The sequence below is a fragment of the Diceros bicornis genome, chromosome 27, assembly GCF_020826845.1.
Source record: "Diceros bicornis minor isolate mBicDic1 chromosome 27, mDicBic1.mat.cur, whole genome shotgun sequence".
NCBI classification, from domain to species: domain Eukaryota; kingdom Metazoa; phylum Chordata; class Mammalia; order Perissodactyla; family Rhinocerotidae; genus Diceros; species Diceros bicornis.
In genome coordinates this window covers 16,936,553-16,955,661 of record NC_080766.1, presented here as the reverse complement: position 1 = coordinate 16,955,661, position 19,109 = coordinate 16,936,553, and the positions used below count along the sequence as shown (strand labels likewise).

Sequence of the window (19,109 nt, the reverse complement as noted above, 5' to 3'; positions counted from 1 at the left end):
TAGAATAAGATTCAAAGCAGATTTACCTTGTATCAAATTCTATTTTACAACACATAGTGATATGACATTAGTCTGGATATTTTTAAATTTTTTCTGAATATTTCACATGGTTATAGCTATGCAACTTTGATTTTTTTTAATAAAGTAACAAATAAATAATTCAATATATAAATTTTGTAATGTTTATGGGTATGTATTCCTTATATTGTTAGTTATTACACAGCCATCATCTTTTCTAAATTGGGCCATCTATAAATTGCATATTACTTTAAGATTATGCATATCTCACTTTAATTATTTATCAATTTTAAGGCAGCCATTACCAATGAAACAAATGTTTGTAATTTTAAATATAAAATTCCTTCAAAGATAAATGTTCTATAATTATCAGACATTATATTGTAGGCTTAGGAATTATCATAAACTGAGTTCATTTCTACCATTACTATTACATTTCAACACCAGTATTAACCCTCAATAGATTGAAATATTCATATAGCCAAATCCAAATTAGCTGAAAGGAAAATAAATGGAACTGACAACGAGGAAGTTATTGAATCCAAACATCTCTTCCAAATATCATAGCGTGAACTTACTATTATTTTTCTCCACCTATTCTTTCCCTCTTTGGGATTACATACCGTATATTTACCCCACATAAACATGTCTGTTCTTACTACGAAAAAAACGGTGAAATTCCTAAGCGTAGTGGCAGCGGGTGCTGCCTGAGATGGGAATGTTTATAAGCTTTATGATATTAACTGCAGCACTCAACCTCAGGTGGCATAAAGCATGCAAAAAAGAACTTTCTGTCAGTTTTATTATTTCTAAAAAGGTTCCCCTTGAAGCAAAAGAGTGACCTTGCTCTGCTGAGCTGACATATGCCAGTGGATTAATGGTCGAGCTCTGCTGGAGGGAAGCTCACGGAAACATTACAACTCCAGAAGCTGGGCTAGCAGTGACCATTAATCAGGGGGACCAAAACCATGCATCAAAAACACTCATTTAAAAGTAGTAAAAATGACTTAAAAAAAAAGCTTTTTGAGAATTAGCTTATTGTTTGTCATTACTTGTGTTCAAGGAGATCACTGCATGGCTAAAATATCCCTTGGGGAGACCTTTAGAAAGGTTATTATGTACCCAGAGGCCAAGGGAAAGCGGAGGCCATTTAAGACTAATGGAGGTTACGGGGAGTTTTTGTTCCAGAGAATTTGATGGGAAAGTTTATTAAATTGATTCTATTTTCCCAGCTTAATTTTCACTCCTTTATTAACCATGACTTCGAATCAATAGATACTATGAATGTTTGTCTCTTTGTGATGATTTTATTTTTAAAACAGGAGTAACTGGATTTCGTGGTATAAACATTTGACTGGTAAACTTCTTAGGAAAATTTTCAGGAACCTCAAGTTTGAGTCAATCTATTTAACTATTAAATATATTTAAAAGTATCTTAACAGTCTTAAGAGTACTATACATTCTTCCACCAGGTGTTAGATAATGAAAAATTTTCAAGACTTTTCTCTCTCTGATTACTGAAAAGGAAAAAAAGCTTAAATCTAAGATCCTGAAAGAGAATGTTCAGTTTAATTTAGCTGATAATAAGTTACTCTTGCTTTTTAAAAATCCCTCTGCTGATAAAATTGAATAGACATAATTTCTCTTTTACATTTTTAATAATTTGTCTTATAGATTAGTGATACTATACGTAATACCCATAATATAATTTCATTAATAGCAGAATCAGGCCTCTGTTAAGAAAACCAGAATATTTGATACTTAAGATTACGGTCAGTGTAGTAAGGCCTGTTGTGATTAGTACTTCAAGATTATTCTTCTCCTAAATAACTGCTGCCTTCTTTTACCTTGGTATTCAATATTATCTTTTTCTGTTAGCCATATCCTACATAGAAGAATAATTTATGCAGTATTATTTATTTGTTTTTGAAGTTTAGTTATAGGATTAAAATAGTTTATAATGATATGACTGCAGTTAAAACATTATTTAATGTTTGGTTATAAGTAGAAAAAATCTAATAAGTACTCAATAGAAAGTTAATTTCTAAATTTATGGGATGGGAGGATAATACATATTTCTTGTAACTGGAAAGTTTAATCATCCATCTTTGGTACTGCATTCTCTCTACCAAGGTACCTGGAAAACAAAATTAGTAATGGAAAGTTGCTCACGGAAATTACTCAGGGATAGTAAATGCATGAAATGTGTTACCTGTGATTCCTCATTCCTCTCCCCATGGTCTTCCCTGAAATACACACTATCTTCTGTAGCCATGGTAGACATGGTTAATCATGACCTCTTTAACTGTAAGCCTGAAAGTGGCTTCAGAACCCTTTTCAACACAGCTCTCCATGAAGGTCTTAACAAACTATCCACACTGGTGCAAGAATTGAAAACTTCTCGCCAATTTTGGTTTGAGAGACAGTCTATCCAGACAATGGAAGATCCTAGTGAAATATCCTCGTACCGAATACACAACACTTTTCTAGCACCCAAAATGATTACGTTCACTGGAAACAATCTTTTCTTCTCTCCCCTGAAGAGTTCAGGAGATAATTATATTAGACACATTTTTGTCAACCAGTGCTCCTTTTAGTATACAGTGTGTGGTTCATCACCATTTTGTTACTTTATCATCATTTTAGCAATCACCATCTTTAGATTTGGCTATTTCTAAAGAGTCTCTCAGTCAATAACTACACAATATCTTAGAGTAAATAACTTTTGAAGATGGTTAAGCAAATTCAAATTGTATTGATTTTAGCTAATTTCAGTTCCCAAATCTCTGATCATTTTAATGGACCTTTCTTTAGCCTGAAGATAAATAATATAGGTATAGACATATACACACAAATGCCTTTCATGTACTAGTAGTCAATATAAATAAGTATTTGTAAATGGATGAATATAAATTTCCAAGTTAACAGCTATTATACATTATTAACTTCACTTATTTGTGTATAAATACAAGCTGCTTTTAGGCATTGCTTCTATATTTGTACCATTCATTTGAATGTGGCCCTATTTAGCTCTAATCAATTGAAGTTACTTGGTTGACGGCATCAATAGAGTGCAAATTCCTCCAGGATAGATTCTTGTCTTATTCAGTGCAGACAGCTCTGACCTCGAGTACAAAGTTTAGCCATAGAAGCCACTTAGTATATTTATGTTGAATTGCATAATGGAAAACCTTATGGTCTTTAATTAAACATCAGCAAATCATTTTCCTTGGCTATAATGTGTTAAGTTATCATTTGCTTTTGTGTAACTGTGAAATGTATGGTTTTTGACATTTAACTTGAAGAGTATTGTAGGATTTGTCATCTGCTGTGGTTTTCCCAAACCTCACAACTGTAGGATTTTTCATAGGTCCTATAGCACGTAAGATCAGAGGCAACCAATGTGCGTTAAAATGGTGAGGAGTCAGCAAGTGGTCTCACAGAGAAAGTGGGACTTGATCCTGCCCTTGAAGAATGGGCTGGATTTGAGCAGGAAGAAGAAAAGAGGACGCACATTCCTTGAGAGAAAAACAGCATGAGCAACAGCTTAGAGACATAAATGAGTGTGTCCATACTGGCCAGTAAGAAGTGTCAGAAGTTCTGCTTAATCAGATTGACTAGCATTACTTGATACATGGGGAATCCTGAATGTGCAATATGCTAAGTTTGGGCTTTATTTTGTTAACTAAGGAGGAGCTACTTAAACTCTCTGAGCCTCAGTTTTCCTAATTTGTAAAGTGGAGAAATCAATACCTAGCTCAGAGGGAGGTTGTGTTTATTTAATGAAATAATTATAGATAAATCACTTGGCATGGAGCAAGCCCTCAGTAACCATCATAACAGTGTGGAGCAAGCTTTACATTTTTTTGTGTGTGTGTGTGAGGAAGATCAGCCCTGAGCTAACATCCGTGCTAATCCTCCTCTTTTTGCTGAGGAAGACCGGCTCCGAGCTAACATCTATTGCCAGTCCTCCTCCTTTTTGTCCCCCAAAGCCCCAGTAGATAGTTGTATGTCGTAGTTGCACATCCATCTAGTTGCTGTATGTGGGATGCGGCCTCAACATGGCCGGAGAAGCGGTGTGTCGGTGCTGCGCGCCCGGGATCCGAACCCAGGCTGCCAGTAGCGGAGCGCGCGCACTTAACCGCTAAGCCACAGGGCCGGTCCAAGCTTTACATTTTGAGAACAAGAAGAAATGTTGAGAACTGGTACTTGAGTCTAGTGGTATGAAGTTAAATGATTAGAGAGGCAAGAGTTCAGGGACTAAGGAGCTGAACGTTATTGCATTGTGGGTTATAATGGGAATGGGGTTATAAACACATATTTGAGTAGCAGGAATGAAAATAAATGCCCACAACAGAGATTTGGAGGAAGAATTGAGCAGATGTGGAGGCCAAAAGAATGTGTACGTGGTACATTATGTTTTGCATTATGTGTCCAAACTCCCCAAAGAGAGCAGTGAGCAAACGTAGGTTTCCAACAGTAAACGTGGAGGGTTCAAAAGGCAGGCTCAAAGCAGATCCTCAGGGGAACAGGCCATAAACAGAGAGAGCCTTTTGTTGGCACATCTGCCTTCCAGCCTGAAGGCAGGCAGAGAAGCTACTATGGCCTAGAGCAGCCATAAAAGTGGGTTTCCTGGAGAAATTCTTGAAGATTGCAAGGAAGCAGTGGTATAATGAAACAATTCTATGATCAAGAGGAACCATTTAGTGTACTTGTTTATGGGTTTAGTAGTTAGAGAAAGAAAGAGAGGAGGAATAGAAAGTGTGCAATGCACTACAACCAGAATACAGGAGTGAGGGAGCCAAGCAAGTTTAACAGGGAAAACAAGAAGCTGAGCAGTTCAGGGCCGGCCCCGTGGCTTAGCTGTTAAGTGCGGGCGCTCCGCTACTGGCGGCCCGGGTTCGGATCCCGGACGCGCACCAACGCACCGCTTCTCCGGCCATGCTGAGGCGGCGTCCCACATACAGCAACCAGAAGGATGTGCAACTATGACATACAACTATCTACTGGGGCTTTGGGGGAAAAAGAGGAGGAGGATTGGCAATAGATGTTGGCTCGGAGCCGGTCTTCCTCAGCAAAAAGAGGAAGATTAGCACGGATGTTAACTCAGGGCTGATCTTCCTCACAGAAAAAAAAAAGCTGAGCAGTTCGGTGTAGCCTGATCATGGTCACATTTTTAAAAGCTTTTCATTTCCTTTTTATTCTATAGAATTTTGTAAGAATTGGTAATATCAAGTGACTGAACTTTTGCACAATATGCTTTCTACCTAAAAAAAGATATTTAAGACATATCAATATTATTTATTTTAAGAACTCCTTTCAACTAAAGTAGAATATCTTCATTTCTATTCCATTCCTAAAAGTACAGCATGACTTACAGTCTATGGATGCAATGTAAATCATGAAATATGGTAATAAATCATGCAGAGGTGCAACTGAGAATTTTAAATGTGAATCTTTTTTACTCATAAAACATGTTTTTGTTCCATTAAATGGGCTGATATGAATAACCACTTTTATAGGTTATGGATCATTCTGCATTGATTCTTTTAGTTCTAGTTTCTTTCCTTTTGGTAATTTTCTTTGAGGCAGTTTCACTTTGCAGAAAACATCTCTAGTGGCACATCAGCTTCTGAAAGGACATCTCTAGCATGGAAATTTTGACACAACTTTAAAACACTATGGTGGAGTCAGAATCTACACTTCCTTTAGATAGTTTGCTGTTGATGGAAAAGATACTGAACCAGAGAGATCAAGTAGATTAACTTCTATTCTAAGTCCAGATGTACATTAAAGATCTTTAGAGCCGTCATGTATGTTTGAGCGTTGGGTTGCCTTTACCCAAGGTTAAATGTTAGTGTTGAAGGCCACGTTTCACAGCTCTCATTGTCCTTTAGCCTTCAGTCCCTTGACGCCCCACACCACCATCTTCCAGTGGCACCACGTGATAGTGTAATTATTTAACACTGAGGCAATTCTAACAGATTATTTTAAGCGAGTTAAATTTGTTTCACACTCTTCAAAAGATCTCAGCAGCTGAGTGAGTTAGAACAATTAAATCCTCGAATTCCTTTGGATAAAGGCTGGCAAGCTTATTTAGATTTAGCATTCTATTATTGTAGAATATTCATACAAGCTCACACTGAAACAGAACTCTGATCTTCAATAGCATATTACCAACCAACTCTCTATGTGCAGTATTTAGATGATGTGAGAGCTCATTGGCAGAGTATGTGTAATTTTTAATTTGCCAGTATATTTCAAAATACCACGGATGTCTGACTCACATATGCAAATTTTTTCTTTGAAATAGACTGTGAAACTTTTCCACCAGTGCCTTACCCAAATATTAAGTCATGCTGGAGATAAGATTTTTCTTGAAGACCCCAAAAGTTGGTGGGTGGCTAAGAAATAAAAATATGGGTCAAGTTCTTTTGGTTTTGGTCAAAAGGTTGATTTACATTTCCAAAAAGAGACTCCCTAATTCTCCTTCATGTTGATAAATTTAGGCTGATCATTGTTCTAAGAAACCTATTCAGTTCCATTCTTGCTATCAAGCTAAGTTTCCACACTTTCCAACCTGCTCTGATAGCAAGTTTCTTTGAAAATAGATGACAGGATCAAAACTTTGTAATGGAATGGCATAATGGAGAGTACCTCACCATGGAGAATTGAAAAAAAGAAATTTCTTTTTGCAAGTTCTGGTTCCTATAACAGTTTTCTCATTGAGAAAGACTAGATGATTTCTAAGAACTCTTCCAGCTTTATATCATGAAATGACATTCTGTAATAATTAGAACTATTATACAAAACTAGAGAATAAATGCAACAAAAAAATGAATCCTCTTAAGTTCTTTTATATTATTCATTGCAGTGTGTAGTAAGGACAGATATATGCAAATGTGTTCAAGCACCCCAAATGACACTTTTTCAGCCCTATTTTTGTGGAAGCCAAGACTATGTGGAAGAAGGGAATCTGCACCATGTAATCGCAGATAGTCTTCAATAGGCAATCCAATAACATACATTTATATCAGCAAGTTAGTTATACTAAAATAAATTTAGAAAGCAAAACTTTATTTTTTCCTTAAATATGTCGGTACTTCCAAACAACTATGACCTAAGCAATGCTAACGATATTTTTACAAATTGGTTCCTTAGAAAGTTATGTGACTACTAACCCTTTTTAAATTTAAGACAATTTTTTAGAGCAGGTTTAGATTCACAGCAAAATTGAGAGGAAGCTACAGAGTTTTCCCATATACCTCCCTACCCCCACACATTGTTAACTCTTTGTAAATTATTTTTTAGCTATTTTATAGGTACATTTCTCTTTGTTTAACCCAACATTTTATTATGGAAAATTTCAAGCACGTGTAAAAGTAGAGAGTAGTACAATCTACCTCATATATCCATCACCCAGCTAATCATTAGATAATGGCCAGTCATTTTCCTCTTTATCCCACACACTTGTTGACCCTCACTAGATAGTTTTGAATTACGAGTAAAAAAATAACAATACTTCCTCAATATCATCAAATAGCTAGTTTTTAAAAAATTTTCCTCAGTTGTCTTCTGATGTTTTTGTTACAGTGGTTTATTTGATCTATAGCTAAACAAGATCCGTGGATTGTATTTGGTTGATACAACTCTTAAAGGTTCTTAATCTATACTCTCCCTCTCCTCTTTTCTTTCTTTCTCTTGATTAGTTGAAGAAACCAGGTTATTTGTCCTTTAGATTTTCTCATTGTCTAGATTTTTCTGATTGACGGCATCCTGTTGGTGTCATTTACCATACTCCTGTGTCTCTATATTTCCTGTAATCTGGTAGTCAGATACAGAAGGTTGGTGTGATTGCTCTTTTTTTTTTTTTTAAGAATATTTCATTGGTGGTATTAGGTGCTTCAGTTATGAAGCACATATTCTGGTTCTCTCTTTTTGTGATTTTAGTAGCCATTGATGATCATTGCCTAGATCCATTAGTGCATGAGGAGTTGACAAAATGGTAATTTCATAATTTTGTCATTCTTAATTGAGTAGCTAGAATATGAACACGCATGCGTATAGAGAGAAATTTTCCCTCATTAAGTACTTAGTTACTCTGAAATATATTTCATACAATAAAGATTAAATGTTTGTCTTTCCCTTTACTTGCCAGTTTTCGTAATATAACTGTAACATTTTCAAAGGTGACCATTGAATTTTTTCTTTTTTAGTTACCATTATGAACTCATGAATTTTGATATATTAGATGTATTTCAATATGGTCAGTTATTATTCTTATGGATACTAAAATTATCCCATCTTTGGATACAATCTACCCCAGTGAGAATATTTTCAGTATGGCTCCTCTGTAGTTTCGGCATGTTCCCAGTACTCTTTGAAAGCTTACTTGATTTATGGTATGACAAGATCAAAATTTTGACTGAGAATCTTGACTCCAAACGTCATTAATGTCATTACTTATTTTCACTGTCCCTCAACATATGTATTTATATACGCCAATATAATTAATAGCAATGTGATTACTGAAAACAGGTTAAAATTTCATTTGTCATTGTTTTTTGTCCTTTGGACAGTCAAATTACTATTTTTTAAAATAATTCCTCTCTCTAAGCCACCAATTCAATATAGAATTAGGTTCATTTGTTTCACTTTTATTTTGAATTTTTAGGGATTGTTTCTATTTTTATATAATTTTATTTATAAATATATAAAAAAGTTACATCGTTTTGAAGTCAAATCTTCAAAACAAGATATAGTCAGAGAAGTCCATTTTCCCTCCTGTCCCTTTCACTTTATTTTGCCCCATTTCTCTAAGAAGAAAAATGTATATTTGCCTGTATTAAAACACAGACACATATTTCCACCCTTAAATAAATGGCAGCCTACTATGTACATTTTTCTCCACTTGGCTTTTTTCACTTACAATATATCCTGGAGATCATTCCATAGCAGTATAAAGGGATATATTTCAATTTTTTGCAGCTGCATACATTTCCATTGTTTGGATTTACCATATATTATTCAATCAGTTGCCTCTTGATGAATATTGGGATTTACAGCTTTTTGATAATATAAAAGTTTTACAATGAGTGTGGATGTATAAATCAATTATATCCAAGTTTATCTCTGGTATAGATGTCTAGAAATGGAATTGTTTGATCAAAGGGCGAATACATATGGAATTTTGCCAAATTATCCTCTAAAGGTGTTGTGCCATTTTTTTTTTTAATTTTATTTATTTATTTATTTTTCCCCCAAAGCCCCAGCAGATAGTTGTGTGTCATAGTTGCACATCCTTCTAGTTGCTGTATGTGGGACGCGGCCTCAGCATGGCCGGAGAAGCAGTGCGTCAGTGCGCGCCCGGGATCCGAACCCGGGCCGCCAGCAGGGGAGCGCGCTCACTTAACCGCTAAGCCATGGCGCGGGCCCGGTGTTGTGCCGTTTTACAAACACATATGCAATTGCACAAGGACAGACTATACAGATTTATATAGAATATAGTTAAAGACTAAACATGATCTAATGTTCACAGAAACAAAGAGTTATCTAAAATATGAATTGCATTTTTATTTAAGTTACTCTTCTGTTGATAGTTATTTGTTTATATAATAGCTCTGTCTTGATGGGAGCATCTGTCACAAGATAATTTTGCTAAATCTAATCCATTATGATCATACAATGCAAAATTATCAATATTCAAACACACTCTCATTTATAAAAGACTATTACGTATGAAGCCAACTTGCTTCCACATAATTCACCTTTTCATTAGAAACTTAACAGGAGCAGAAATTATAAATTTGTTCATTGTCCATATCTCATATGAGACATTAGCCCTTTTTCATTGTAAGCCATAACCTATACATTATGAAACTATCTCAGAAAGTCACTAACTTTTAGACTAGAGAATAATGACATTTTTTAAAACGTCATTTTCAATATTTAAATTTGCTTCTTAAGGACGTCTTACCATGGATTGATATTATACTCCTCGGGCTTAAAGCTGTTGAGTGATTCGTAATGAGATGACTGACAAAGTAATAGTCCTGAAGCCTTCTTAAACCACTACTCCTATCTACTTCTCTTTATTGATATAATGAAGGGCGAATTAATTTCAAAAGGTTGTGACTATTGATTACTTAATGGCAGAGGATAGTGTAGAGAAGTGCTGAAGTGAGCCTATTCTGTGCCCTCCTGGGCAACACAACCCATTATCCAGTGGTGGAAATCATGCTGTAGCCTTCATTCATATTTAATGGGCAGGATGCAGGCTCCATGTAGGCTACAAAATTGCCCTAGGCATAGGCTTCAAGAGGCCATAAGAATGTTTCAAGTATATAAAAGAGTAACAGATTTCCCTGTGTTCGGATTGTTTATAAGCAGCACAATACACTCAATTCTCTTTTGTGATCTCTGGGCATTGATGGCCTAGTGGAAACACCTACTAGGCAAGTTGAAGTGATTAATGTTCTGGGAAGTCATTCTAGGTTAGTAAACCCTGCATGAGAAAACTTTGTATTTTCCAGTGTGGTTCTCAATTTCAGCCCTTCTCTTTCTCTCCTCTTGCCACAAGCTGAAGGGCTTGTTCAGCAGGGGTGGCAAGTCAACAAAAGGCGTTAATTGTGTCTAACACAACCATCATCCTTGGGGCGATATTCTGTATCACGCTGTCTATCAAGCTAACCCCTTGTCACGTGTCAGGATCTTTTTATTTCAGTTCATTTAAAAGGGAAACAGGAGTTTTAAAGATAGCTGTTGGGGAGACATGAGTATAAGAGTGTCTGTAAGGACTAAGAGCCTTTAAAGCCGACTTGAACTAAAATGGGCTGTGACTGCTGAAAGGACAATACAAGGTTTTATAGATTACTAACTCCTATTGTTAACTTTTCAAATTACCAGGTTATTTTTCAGTACCCTCAGCTTATTTTGAAAATATTGTAAGCTTGAAATGAGATAATGTTCTTAAGATGGAACATATTCTTGGGATTTACAGGTATATAAAGGACATAATATCAAATATCCACCGTCCCAAACAATGTATAAAATTAAATAGATAGTGAGGGAATATCAATTTTGTGACTCAATGACTAAACATTTTTGAAAATATGTCTAGGAGAATCATTTACTGTGTAACATACAGGATTGTTTATAATTACCTGCCTAGAATAAGTTACAAAAGAACAAAAATTTAGCTTTGTAGGCAAAAAGTATCCAAGGGAACAAGTCTTCTATTAACATATTGAGCTTTTTCTCAAAAGCAGTGAAAGAAATAGACCCAGAGGTCTCATTGTTATTCCACGCTAAATGTGGAAAAATTCAGTTTTACTCCCAGCCTAAGACTGCGCATGCCTAAATGGTGTTTTCAATTTATGAATAGGTCCGTGTATATGCCTACTCTTTCTGACATCCAGTAGAGAGTTTCAAATTATCAAGAGTTAGCAATGGGAAATGCATTTGTGTTCATTTTTGTTTTTTTGACAAATATGATCTTTATGAGGCATAATGGTGGATCTACTCAGATGCTTGTTTTCGTTTGTCTTGTTGTTATTTGTTTATTAGTTGGTTGGTTGGTTAGTACATGCCATTTCCAAGAGCAAAAGTAACACTATAAATTAAAAATAATTTAATAGATTTTCTCTAAGGTGCTTAACACTATAACATAAAACTTAGGAAGACATTTTATCAACTGTATATATTACAATGTTAGTAATAGTTATACCTCCAGTGCCCTTGGATATTCTGAAGAGAAGAGCTTTTTTAATCCTGTATTTGCAAAACAATGATGCTTATTGAACCATAATCTAATATATTTAGCAGTTATAACAGTAAAAGTCACAAATCCTAAATTTCCTCTCCTTTTCCTTTTCTACTTTATAGCGCAGCAGCAGTTTTGGGAATTTTGATCGTTTTCGGAATAATTCCATATCAAAACCAGATGATTCAACTGAGGTTAGTATTTTGTTCCATTTTTATGAATGTTATGCAAACACATTATGAAAAATTATGAAGCCAATATCACTTTTGCAAAGTGTGTAATAAAAATAAATATATTTAAAAATCATAGCCTTGCATATATTTTTGTGATAAATGAACGATTATTTAGTACCTAGTACCATGCTGGGTGATAAGAGAAAAAGTTATCTAAGAAGCCTAGCAGATATTTGGGAAGGCAGAACATGAACTTAAGAAGAGACTTAAAATTTTAAGTACGAAGAGAATCCCAAATTTTCTGAGCATTTCCACCATGAAATAATATGTATTTTAAATTTTATGTAAGTTGTAATTGCTTTAATTTCGGAAATGATTAAATGGCTTAATTGTAAGTTTGTTACGGAGAGCATACGGCTGCTCAGTTGCACTCTCATACTTCTGCCATGTTCACTGAAATGTCACAATGGTGACCATTCCATACACGTTTGCAAATCATGAACACTGTGAATGTAACTTGAGAAAAGCTTCCCATAAAATTAAGTTTACATAATAAAAATAACTACATTTAATTGAGCACTTACCATGAAGTAAGCACAATGCTAAACTCTTTACCTAGCTATATGGTAGGAACTATTAGTATTTTTATTTTACCATTGAAGAAATATGTTTCATTGAGTAAAAGTAACTTCTAAGTTACACAGCTAATAAATGACAAAGGCAGAACACAACATCTTATGCAAAGTTTGCTATTCTGTTATACTATCTCATAAACCATGGGCCAACTGTGATCAGTGATTAATGAAAAGTGTAACAACGAGTAAAATAGTAGAAAGGAGGGACTATGTTGAGAAAATTGAAAATACATGTTTATCATTGAACTGATACAGCAACCCCACATGTGATACGTTTGTTTTGGATCAATAGGTTTTAGATCTTATGTACTTCTTATTCATTTCAGTTACTGTATCTTTATTTTTTGTTTTTTATAAAGAATTTTCCCATTATCACATCTAATTTCTCAAAATACTTTTCAGATTCCTATATGCATCTACCTATAATATTTTTAAATATTTTTATTTCAGTAATGGATATTCTAGGCAAAAGAAATGGAAATATAATGACATCTATTATTACTTTATAAATATCTATCTCTGTTAGTATATATATATATATATATATATATATACATGTAGGTATAAATATATCCCCTTTTATACATATATATTTTATATATTCCATTTTACCCATCTATATATGTATATACATATGCTTGTATATATATATAAGCTTGTATATACCTATAAGTTCTATCAGTTTTGTAAATAATACAATGTAATATATGTATATAAATAGTGAAAAGTCCTATATATTTTATTTTTAGTTAGCATATTGTATAAACCTTTAACTTTCCATAATCATACATAGATATATTCTGCTGTTATTTAGTTTATAATTCCAGAGTTAACTATAAATGCTGCTCAGGTTCATTCAAGTTCATTGATTAGTAATGGTGGCCTAGTAACTTGTGAAAGAATTTAGTGAACCTGATAAAGTAGTTCGTACATTTTTCAACAATCCAGCATTCATTCATTCAACAAATATTTATTGAGCACCTACTCTAGGACAAGATTTCTGTTAGACACTGAGAAAGTACTGTTACAATAACAGATGAAAATCCTTACTTCATGAAGCCTGGAGTCTAGGGGGAGATAGATCTTAAAACAACAATTGAAAAAAACAATGAGGGGCTGGCCCGGTGGCGCAAGCGGTTAAGTGCGCGCGCTCCGCTGCGGCGGCCCGGGGTTCGCTGGTTCGGATCCCGGGCGTGCACCGACGCACTGCTTGGTAAGCCATGCTGTGGCGGCGTCCCATATAAAGTGGAGGAAGATAGGCACCGATGTTAGCCCAGGGCCGTCTTCCTCAGCAAAAAAGGAGGAGGATTGGCGGATGTTAGCTCAGGGCTGATCTCCTCACAAAAAAAAAAAAAAAAAAAAAAACAATGAAAAATACATATCTAAGTAAAATTGTGATTCAGGCTATGAAAGAGAACAGCATAGAAAAATGTTAAAATTAAAAATATGTTGAGATAGTTTCTTTGAAGTTTCTATAAATAATGTTAGAAAAACCTGAAATTAAAAATATTTGTGATTTTTTTTTTTGAAACTTAGGGATTGATAAGTTAACACAGGATGTGTTATAAAATAATATACTTTCTTGTTTATTTTAGTTTGTAATTGTACAATGAAGACAGAGAAAGTTTAAGTAGAGAAAAGAGAGAAAAAAAGGGTAACTCAAACTTCAAGTTGTTTCCAAGTTATATTTTATTCATGGCTTTTGAATTAAGCAAAGAATCTTTGCCTTTATAACCTTGAATGTAGAAATTAATAAAGTGAAATGAGGGCTTAAATTGGCTGTCCATTCATATTTATCATAGGCTATCTGGGGTAAGATATGAAGCAAAACATAATATTGATTAATAATGATGTTAACTATGTGGTTAAACCTTCATATATAAATAGTCAAGTTCACTAAAGAGAAGTTTCCCATGATGTTTTATATTCAGGGAATGACTGGCTGCCCACCTGTCGAGAATGGTGGGCAGTGCTAGACTAGATGACCTTCAAGGGTCTTTTCTTGCACATCTGAAACATTAAGGCTATGCAACTCAAATATGTTCTCCAAGAAAACAAATCACTTCAATGTTCTACATGAGAAGTTTCACTTATTCACAAAATATTGAGGATCAGTTATGTTTCTGGAAGTATTCTAGACACTCAGAATAAATAAAACTAAAGTCTCTAGTCTATGGAGCATACATCATAGTGGGAGATGCAGGCAGTAATCAAATGAACAAACAAATGTATTATCAGGTAATGTTCAGTGCTTAGAAGAAGAATAAATCAGGGTAAACACACAGGGAGTACAGACAAGTGTGGGCTCCTTTAAATAGGGGATCAATCAGAAAATTCCTCTCTTATTACTTGGCATGTGAGTAGAAACTTGGATGAACAAAGACCTCTGTGGATATCTAGGGGAAGCCAATGGCAAAAGCAAGTACAAACCTTGATGGGAACATGAAAGAGAAACAGCGAGGGCACTAGTATGGCGATACTTAGTTACAGTTGTTTTCAAACTTTAGCATGTATCAGAATCATTTGAGAAGTTGGTTAAGATACAGACTGTCCCCAGTGATGCTGCTGCGGGTCTTGGGACCACATTTTGAGAACCACGGCTATAGTGAGCAAAGGAAATCTGACAAGTAGCTAGGCGTGAGATGCTGAGTGTATTTTATTGCATATACATTCTATATAATGTAATGTATATTACATTATAATACATATTATATTAATTATTTTATATTGTATTATAGAGCCTTGTGAGCTGTGACCTTTGTTTTATTTTGTTAGATGGGAAGTCATTGGTTTAACAAGATTTTTAATAAGCACAAAGCAGAAGCAGTCAAAATAGAGATTTGATTAGTATAGTATGTGAATTACCTGAAGATTTCTGTACTAATGGCTGGAACCAGCTCATATTTGCTTTTGCTTGAGAATGTGGGAAATGTGCATGCATACTCACCTGCAAGGTGAAAAAATTGCAGTTTCTTGGTGGATTTAATTAATTCCAAAACTTCTTAAGAACTAACCATGACCATATCAATGTCTCTAAGAAGAGGGTATTTTAATGCCTGTTCAGCATGGATCGATGCTACAGCCATTCTAAAGCCTCCAATAAAATATCTCCCATCTAACTAGACATAATCACTCATTATGCTTAAAACAGGAAGGACTAAAGTAGTTCTACTATACAGCTGTTAAAAAATAGCTAAAATTCTCTATAAAAATTCCAGATGTGAAATTCAGGTCCTTCAACATCACAAGTTTTACTTTCTGAATTTGTAACACAGGTAATCAGGCCTAGACAACTTTAAAAATATGTATTATGTCTAGATTCTTTTAAATTCTGGAGGCTGCTGCAGAGGATGTATAGGAAGTTCTCAAATATGAAATCTTCTCTCTAACAACGTTTTCAGATCAGTGCTTTTCATTGCTTTATTATTTTGTCTTTTGTAAACAATTCTAACTAGGTATGTGAAGGGGAACCCATAAATGAAAGTGGAGAACAAAATAAGATGTCAAATAATGGAGGAAGTTTAGGTAAAAAAATGAGAGCTATTTCCTGGACAATGAAGAAAAAAGTGGGTAAAAAGTACATCAAAGCCCTTTCTGAGGAAAAGGTAAGTGTACTTTGTTAATCATGTGTTTTTCTATTAATTTTTCCTTAAAACAGTCAACAGGCCCTTCTAGACATAGAAGTACTTGGTGATTTATGAAGACTTCAGCAACTATTTTCTCCCTCAATAATTATGCCCAGAAGTTAGGTGGAAGAAAGTATTATTACTCCCTTTTTAACAGAGGAAACTGAGATTCAGAAAGATCACACCTGTAGTATGTGAAGAACATGTGTCATTTATGTTATAGCAAACAGCAGGACTTCATTCCTTTTTATTGCCAAATAACATTCCATTTTATAGCTAAGCCACATTTTATTTATCCTTTCATCAGTTGATGGACATTTGGGTTGTTTTCGCTTTTTGGCTAATATAAATAATGCTGCTATGAATATTTGTGTGCAAGTTTTTGGGTGAAAATATTCTTTCATTTCTCTTGGGTATGTGGTAACTCTGATATTTTGAGAAACTGGCAAACTATTTCCCAAAGCCGTTGCCTCATTTTACATTCCCTCTAGCAATATATGAGGGTTCCAATTTCTCCACGTGCTTGTCAACACTTGTTATTGTCTGTCTTTTTGATGCTAGCCATCGTAATGGGCGTGAAGTGGAATCTCAACGTGGTTTTGATTTGCACTTCCCTGATGACTAATGATATTGAGAATCTTTTCATGTGCTTATCAGCCATTTATATATCTTCTTTGGAGAAATGTTTATTCAAATATTTTGCCCACTTTTTAATTTGATTATTTGTCTTTTTATTGTTGACTTCTAAGCATTTTTAAAATATATTCTGGATACAAGTCCCTTATCAGATATAGGATTTTCAATATGATATATTTTCTCCCATTCTGTGGATCATATTTTCACTTTTTTGATGGTATCTTTTATAGCACAAATGTTTATAATTTTGATGTAGTTGAATTTATCTATTTTTTCTTGCTTGCTTTTAAAATTGTATCTAAGAAACTATTGCTAAAAAAGATTTACTCTTATGTTTTCTTCTAAGAGTTTTAGTTGTAGTTCTTAAATTAGTGTATGATCCATTAATTTTTCTATATGGTGTGTGGTAGGAGTCCAACTTTATTCTTTTGAATGTGGATATCCAGTTGTCCCAATGCTATTTGTTGAAAAGACAATTCTTTCCCCATTGTATTGTCTTGGCACTCTTGTTGAAAATCAATTGATCATAAATATATGGATCATAAATATATGAGTTTATTTCTGGACTCTCAATTCTGTTCCATTGATCTGTATGTCTTATGTCCATTCTATTTTTTGCCCACTTCAATAGGACTTCTGTCCTCAGTACTCCACAATCAGTCTGTGTTGCCAAAGCCAGTGGTCACTTTTCTTTCTTCTTACATTACTTTTCAGCTGTATTTGACACAACTGATGATTTCATTGCATATGAAACATTCTCTTTTCTTGGTTTCTTTGAGTGGGCATTCTTCTGGCTTTCCTTCTTTCTTATAGTTTCCTTTCTTGGCTCTGCTTTCTTTCCTGTCCCTCTACATATTGAGTCTTCCTGAGGCTGGTTCCTGGATGCTCTACTCAATCTACTCTCTCCTCCTAAGTGATCTCATCCAGTCTCCCATGACCTTGTTTTTCACAATTATATTTCTAGCTATGACCTCTTTACTTATCTGTTGTACTTATACAACCAATTCCTTATTTGATATCATCACTTAGATGTACAATAGATATCTGGAACGTAATATATCCCAAACTGAATTATTGATTCTCTGCTTTACCAAAAAAAATTGTTTCTTGTCCAGTTATCCCAGTAGCAATAGACAACATTGCCATAACTCTAGATGCTGGAAAGGAAGGAAGGAAGGAAGGAGGGGATGGAGGAAGGGAGGAAGAAAGAGAGAGAGAAAAGAAAAGAAAGAACGAAAGGGAAAGAGAGAAAAAGGGAGGGAGAGAGGAAGGGTAGGAGGAAAGGAGAAAGGAAGAAAGCCTAGGAATTATTCAACATTCCTTCTTTCTCTCATTTTTCACACCAATTCATCAGTATATTCTCTTGGTTCTAACTCCAAAGTATATCTAAAACCGTTAATTTCTTCATGTAAACTATTCTTGCTTTAGACCAAGTAACCAATCTCTCTTGCCTAGATTACCATAATAACCACCTAATTGGTTTCCTTTCTTCCACTCTTTCCTCCATAAAAGCCATTCTCCACATGAAAGCCAGAAAGATCTCTGAAAAGTGAAATTCAGAACACATCACTCCCCTGGTTAAAATGTTATAATGCTTTCACAATGTATTCCCTTACAATGGTGCGTTCATTACAGTCCTGAGAAGCAGAGCCCAACAAGGGAATAGACCTACCAAAAATGTATTAGGGAAAATGCATGTGAAAGATAAAGAGGAGAAAGAAGAAATGGGCAGGGAAAGCCTTCACACTGCAATGCAAGTCTGACACCTGTGACAGGAGAGGAAGAAGAAAGGAGGATCCATTCAGGTCTCAGACTTCAACACTGTTCTGAGAAAGTTTTGGCCAGATTGATGGGGAGTGCTTGAACTAAAGTTTTCCATTAGAGGAGCCCCACATCCTCCCCGAATGGACTCAGATGGTATCCCCACTGTTTCAGTCATGGGCAGGGAGCATGGCTTCCATGCAATCACAGTGGTGGATTCAGAGGGGCAGTAGCTGGGGCTGTGAGTACAGAAGGGTCCTGCAGCAAGAGATCTGGGTGGCACATTTCCATAGCCACCATACACAGTCTATAAAGCTCTTCCTGATCTGATTCCAGTCTACTTCTCTGAGCTCATATCCTAACACTCTCCTTGCTCTCACTCAGCACCAGCTACGTGGGGCTTGTGGTTTTCCTATGGCATAACCCAAGCTTATTCTGAGTTTAATTATTTTGTTCTTGCTGTTCCTTTTGCTTAGAAAGCTCTCTCCAAATCTGCACA

The 19,109-nt window shown here is 35.1% G+C and overlaps 1 protein-coding gene across 2 annotated transcripts in view; it reads left to right on the top strand.

The window, feature by feature from the left end:
• Positions 1-19,109, top strand: part of SAMSN1 (SAM domain, SH3 domain and nuclear localization signals 1) — a 135,263-nt gene that overhangs the window by 94,707 nt on the left and 21,447 nt on the right. For both annotated transcript variants that reach the window (XM_058570703.1, XM_058570704.1), the window contains 2 exons: positions 11,902-11,973; positions 16,043-16,192. In XM_058570703.1, the coding sequence (XP_058426686.1) occupies positions 11,902-11,973; positions 16,043-16,192 (222 nt within the window). The remainder of the gene's footprint in view (positions 1-11,901; positions 11,974-16,042; positions 16,193-19,109) is intronic.